The sequence below is a fragment of the Aspergillus pseudodeflectus genome (assembly GCF_044049435.1).
Source record: "Aspergillus pseudodeflectus strain CBS 756.74 chromosome Unknown BJX68scaffold_140, whole genome shotgun sequence".
NCBI lineage: Eukaryota > Fungi > Ascomycota > Eurotiomycetes > Eurotiales > Aspergillaceae > Aspergillus > Aspergillus pseudodeflectus.
In genome coordinates, this window is record NW_027263916.1 from 1 (window position 1) to 5,809 (window position 5,809).

At 55.0% G+C, this 5,809-nt stretch overlaps 2 protein-coding genes across 2 annotated transcripts; one reads left to right on the forward strand and one right to left on the reverse strand.

The window, feature by feature from the left end:
* Positions 1–1,717: 1,717 nt before the first annotated feature.
* BJX68DRAFT_260085 (uncharacterized protein) lies at positions 1,718–2,645 on the reverse strand (the record flags this gene model as incomplete). Its single annotated transcript, XM_071043822.1, has 3 exons — positions 1,718–1,792; positions 1,995–2,507; positions 2,631–2,645. The coding sequence occupies 3 exons, from the start codon at positions 2,643–2,645 to the stop codon at positions 1,718–1,720; spliced, it is 603 nt and encodes a 200-aa protein (XP_070891867.1).
* A 920-nt stretch (positions 2,646–3,565) lies between these two features.
* Positions 3,566–4,108, forward strand: BJX68DRAFT_273698 (uncharacterized protein; the record flags this gene model as incomplete). Its single annotated transcript, XM_071047524.1, has 3 exons — positions 3,566–3,736; positions 3,787–3,861; positions 3,914–4,108. 3 exons carry the CDS (start codon positions 3,566–3,568, stop codon positions 4,106–4,108), a joined length of 441 nt encoding a protein of 146 aa, XP_070891868.1.
* Positions 4,109–5,809: the final 1,701 nt, after the last annotated feature.

Genomic DNA, 5,809 nt, shown 5'->3' on the forward strand with positions numbered 1-5,809 from the left:
CACGCGCGCTGCGTGCCCGCATCGGGACCCCATAAATATGGGCTGGCTAACCCTAACCCTGATGCTGATGCCGCGGCGCCTATGGGTTGGGTGGATGGGCGGGCTAACCCTACCCTGGGCGCGCGAGCTTGGGCATCATCCCTATCCCTATCAAACCCTAACCCTAATCCCCTGCCTACTGGCTGGGCTACTAGCTGCGCCGCTGGCTGCTGCTGCGCTGCCTGCCACGCGGTTAACTGCTCCGTGAACGGCAACACCAACCACATGTACCACACAATCAACTCCCCCACCGCCCGCGGCACGTACCGGTGGATCAACTTGATGTCATTGCTCGCGTGGAACCCCTTATGGTACGCCGTCACCGCCGTCACCATCCCATCCTCGATGAATATATTACGGTGCCGGCTGGCCTGCGTGTTGACGTGCTGGATGCTTAACAGCTCGGGCGCCCGCGCGGGCTGGCCGCCCGTGATGTGGATGGCCACCACCAGCTTCTCCTTGAACCGGGCCACGCGCCTTAAATACTGCGCCACTAGCTGGGCCTGCATCTGGCCGCGGCGCATGAACTGGCGCTGCATGGCAGGCTCACTACGCAGCCGCTGCATCAACCACTGTTTCCCATCTACGGGCCACCACGTGCGGGTATCCTGTAAAAAACACCACCCCTTCTGGCCCTGCGTGGGGTCGTCGTACAACCCGGACCATGGGATGGGTGGGAAATCGGTGGTGGTGTTACTATTGCTGGTGTTGCTGGTGGTGGTGGTGGCGGGCACGGATATATATAATACCTCCCGCAGCAGCTCGCGCGCTAATCCCACCAAACCATACACGAACCCGCGGAACGCGCCCATGGTGAAATGCACGTCCTTATACAACAGCTCGTCACTGCCCATCCACCCTACATGCCCGGGTGTGGTGGTGTTGTAATGCACCTTCAACCCATACGTGCGCCAATCTAATAATGTCTGCATGGGCCCATGCGTGCCGCGGATCATGAAGCTGCGCACCATCTGCTGGACGTGGTCATGGAACAGCTTCCCACCCAACCCTGGTCCTGACCCTGATCCTAATCCTGATCCTGATCCTGATCCTGATGGCGATCCTGATGGCGATCCTGATGGCGATCCTGATGGCGATCCTGATGGCGATCCTGGTGGCGATCCTGGTGGCGATGCTGATGGCGATCCTTGGGCTGGATCCCCTGGATGGATATGGATATCCACCAGCTGGTCATCGGCGCTGGTCAACGGCAATGCAACGGGGTGGCTGCCGCTGCCTGGCTGCCAATGGCCCGTCCACATGCGGATGATCTCCTTCGCGTGGGGATCTAACCACAACGCCTTCTGCACCACCATGAAGCGCGCCACCTTGAGCACGCGGGATAATATGGGTGGGTAACTGCTGGGATCACGCCAGCATGCTTCACCCCACCCTTGCACGGCCATGGCGCATACCAGCGCGCTCTCGTACTCATGCGTGCGGTGGCGCTGGTTCATTAGCTTAATACAAAACTCCAAGCACGCTTGCTCTATGGGCGTCATCTGCCATGCCTCTACCTCTGTATTGGCAGCCTCCACCCCATCGCCCATCTCATCATCCATCTCCTTGTCCGTCTCCTCGTCCGTCTCCATCGCGGTTGGGCTGCTACCTGGGCTGGGACTGGCACTCCACACGTCCTTAATGATCTGGCCTGCCCCAGCGAACGTGTGTACAACCCTCACCCCTGGCCTGGCTCGGGCTTGCGCATGCGCTTGGCCACTAGCTCTAGCTTTAGCTTCGGGCCTCTTGACGGCTGGCATGGCCAGCTGCCATAACGCCTGCCACTTCTGGCGCTGCCGCGGGGTCATCCCATACGCGGGCAACCTCCCCAGCCACTTGCCACGGCCACCACTACCACTATCACTATCCTCATCCCCATCCTGGCTATCCTGGCTATCCCGGCTTGGGCTCATGTTCGCCTGGGCGGCCTGCGTGCGCGTGATGAATGCCAACACCTGCTGCCATGGCTGCACGTGCTTCTCAATGCTGGCCTTGTCCATGTACGCCTGCAGCGGCCGGTGCGGCGTCTGGCCCGCCTCCGTACGGGCCGCCTCCACGCGGATGCCCGCGCCGCACTGCTGCACGGTCCGCTGGCTACGCCGCGCCAGCTGGTCCATGGCGTCCCAAATCACCCGCACGGCCTGCTCGGTGGGATCTGCCTTGGGATCCTGATCCTCTGCCTCCTCTACCTCTATTGGGGCCTCCACCAGCTGGCGCAAATCCTGCGGGTGCACCCCATCCAAATACCTCGCCCACCCCGTCATGCGCAGCCACGGGTTGGCGTCCATGGCCTCGTCCGCCTGGATGGTGGCCTGCTGCGCCTCGCGCGCGCGCGCCTGCTCCCATGCAATGACCATGGCATCCACGGCCTGCTGGGCCTGCTCCGCGGGTGGTGGCGGCGGGCTCTGATGGCGGCCGTCTGGGTATTGAATATGGATGTAATGGGACCCCTTGCGCGTGGGGAACACCTGCTGCCACGCCACGCGCGTGTACGACCGCGCCAGCTCGGCCTTGCCGCGCGCCTGCTCCCGCTGGCCCACACGGCCGCGGCGGTTCTGCTGGGACCACTGGTGGGCTGTATGCCAATGCACGCGCATGGACGCCATGGTGGATCCAATGTAATGGCACTGCGTGGGGTCCCGCTGGCATAACAACCCGTTGGCGTGGCATGGTAATATGGGTAGTGGGCTATCCATAACCCATGGGATCTGGATCGTCCGGCTATCCTGCGTGATCTCCTCCCATTGCTGGATTGCCTGGGTGACCTGGGTGGCCTGATGGTGGTTTAATTGATGCTTCTGCTTTAAATGGCGTTCTGCTTCGGCTGGCCGCACCCCATGCTTGCACTGGCGGCAAATGATAATCTGCAAGCTGGGGATCTTCTCGAATAATTGGCTCTCCATGGTGGAATAATTATAACTGGTTGTTCACCAGTCAACAACTGCTTCGCGACTGCTTGACTTATTCAATAATAATAATGGATGGATGGATGGATCAATGGATTGGTTGATGGGATTCACCATAATAATAAACAATAACATTGCGTCCCCTGGGTTAGTTACTATGGTTTCCACGCGTTTCCATGGTCACTGCTGTTAGCCAGCAAGCGTGGGAGTATGGGTTAGTTAGTCCTAACGCCACTCCCGCGCTTGTCAAACCTAAAAACCCCAACCCCCAACCAAAAAACGAGTCGGCATGTTTGATTAACGACTACACCTTAATCTTTGATCAGAGCGACTCCTAATTAGTACCAGCTATAGTTAACTGGCCCCTCTAACCCCTAGCCTAATCTGAGCCGGATCGGCCATGAAAAAGCCAGTGTAAGATACGCAATCATTCCCAGTGCAAGATACGCAAGGTGGATCTCGAGCCAGCCAATCAGTCACCAGCTTAGCAGGTCTTGGCGCCCACCTTGCAGTGCAACATACGTTTCTTTCACTGCGTCCCCTGGGTTAGGGTGGAGAATAATGCGAAGGCGCTTGTGGAAAAGAGACGTGACATTGAGACGCAGGGCCTATGGGCCGTTATGGGCGCTTGGGTCACGGATGAGTGTGCGATCAAGATGACCAGCGGGAAGAGTCAGGAAATCGACTTATCGTTTGACCTGGGTGCCACGGGAATTGGGAAGCTGGGCGTGGGCGCCGGGGCATTTGACAAACTTAAGCGGGAGGGCTGGTGGACGTACCCCAAGAATGAGGTATGTGCTAGTTGCTCCACCATCAACCATTAGATACTAACGACTCTCAGAAAAGCGAGGGCTACGTCGTTTCATTTGCGGGGGTCGAATACTCGCTTCGGTCGCTGCATAAATTCAGAAGCACAGTAAGCATTAACATTGTTCTAACGTCAGGGAATGTAAACTAACTCAGTGTAGCCGCTCAAGGTATATAATGAGACAATTAGCCTACCGCCCCCAAAACATGACGAACCTGAGTCAGCCGAAAGAGAGCAACGGAAGGCGCTGGCAATGAAGTACCTTCAAATCCAGCAGATCGAAAATGAGGAGGAGAGGCACGCGGAGCTGGAAAAGCTGCTGCAAGAGCTCAAGAATTTTCGTTCGGAGGCTTAGTGAGGGGTGGTCTAAGATTTAACCGTCTGCGTTCTTTTACGGGACAATCCTAGTCAAATTCTAGCCAAGTGTAATGATGCTCTGGTGTTAGTTCACTTGCCAGGTGAATCTTTCATCTACTGCGTCAAGTCCGTATAGAGCTTACTAAGCCCCTTTGTAATTTTCTAGTTAATTAAACATAATATCCTGGCGAGTGCTTGCTAACTAGTTATGAACCACTAAGCGACCAAGTGCTCTGATTCAGTAAACAGACGCAAAATCAAACCCCTCCTTCCGTCCCCGCAACTAGCTGAGGTCTGGTTACACCCACCCAGTATTCATATATCTGCCCTGAACTATCCCTAGTAATTCTGAGAGAATTCCTAGCAAAGCCAGTTGCCCGAATCAATATGCTAACCCGTGCCTCCCCTTCCCAGCTTTCCGCCCACCCTTCAACTATCAGAGGTCTCTCGCCATGCTAATAGCGAACATAAAGAAAACCTAGGACAGCCGAACAAAATCTCTGGCTAATCTTGCTCTATCAAAGGGACCGATGTCGAGATGGTCGGCAATATGACAAGTAGCTCCTGGGAGCAGGCCGGACAAAAGTAGCATGGCCGGGGCGAGGAGGAGTATAAGGTGGCAACAGGCGCAGCGAGGGATAAGGGGAAAGGGCGACGGGACGGTACCTTGAAGAAACCAATTGGGACTTGGTGATGGTAGATGTGGTACCTTGAAGAAACCAATTGGGACTTGGTGATGGTAGATGTGAAACCTGCGGAGTAGATGGTTTTTTTAACACCGCCCTAGGTGCCCATCTGGTTAGGCAGATGGACTCCCATCGGCTTTGTGTTCCTAGGAGGGGACTTACACCTTGACAATTGTTATTCATGTGAATTATCATACACCCAGTCTAAAGGGATTTTCAAGATCCCAGAGGTTATGGATTTTCTATGTTGCTTATAATTTTCCATACTATGTTCGGGACGGCGAGTTGGTCGGTCCCTACGTCCCTTCGTGCCACCAAGAAATACTATTGATACCATACAGAACTACTCTACTCATAATTGAGGAATACCTGCGCAAGTAATCAGCATCCCACAAGTAGTCACTTAAACTGATAGTCATGGCGCAGGCAATCCTGCCTGGGCTTTAGGGTGATATTTTCAAGGCAATGAGGCAAATATTTGAAGAAGGTGGATGGTGATGTCACACGGCATCTGACTGACCGCAAACAGCGCCCCAGATTTGCCAGACAAGCGGTTGTTGCAAACAAGCTGTAATGGGTGCCTATCGTGACCACTATTTGTGATGTCATTCAATCGCAGTCGACGTAATTCAATTCAACAGACAAAGGCTTAGTCCGACGCTATATAGGCAGTACCACCTTATCATATTGAGCGGATCCATAAAATCATAAACGTGTTGTGGCCTCAGCCTGCAGTATCGCAGTATCTCTTCGCAAACCCAATTGAGTCTATTGTTATTACTGAAGATGTCTATGTTAGGTTATTTGCCTCTATGTGCGATCACATGCCTACAAGGAGTAGCAGTTATCTACGCTACCTCCTCCATCCTGTACTCTTCGCTCCGCTGTCGAGAGTCCCCAATGCACACTGGTCATCGGCCTTCTGTCCACTCTGGATCATCTGGACCCGTCTTCCACACCGAGAGTTGGCAGTATTATCAGAGCGACACAGACTCCTAGGCCCTATCATCCGT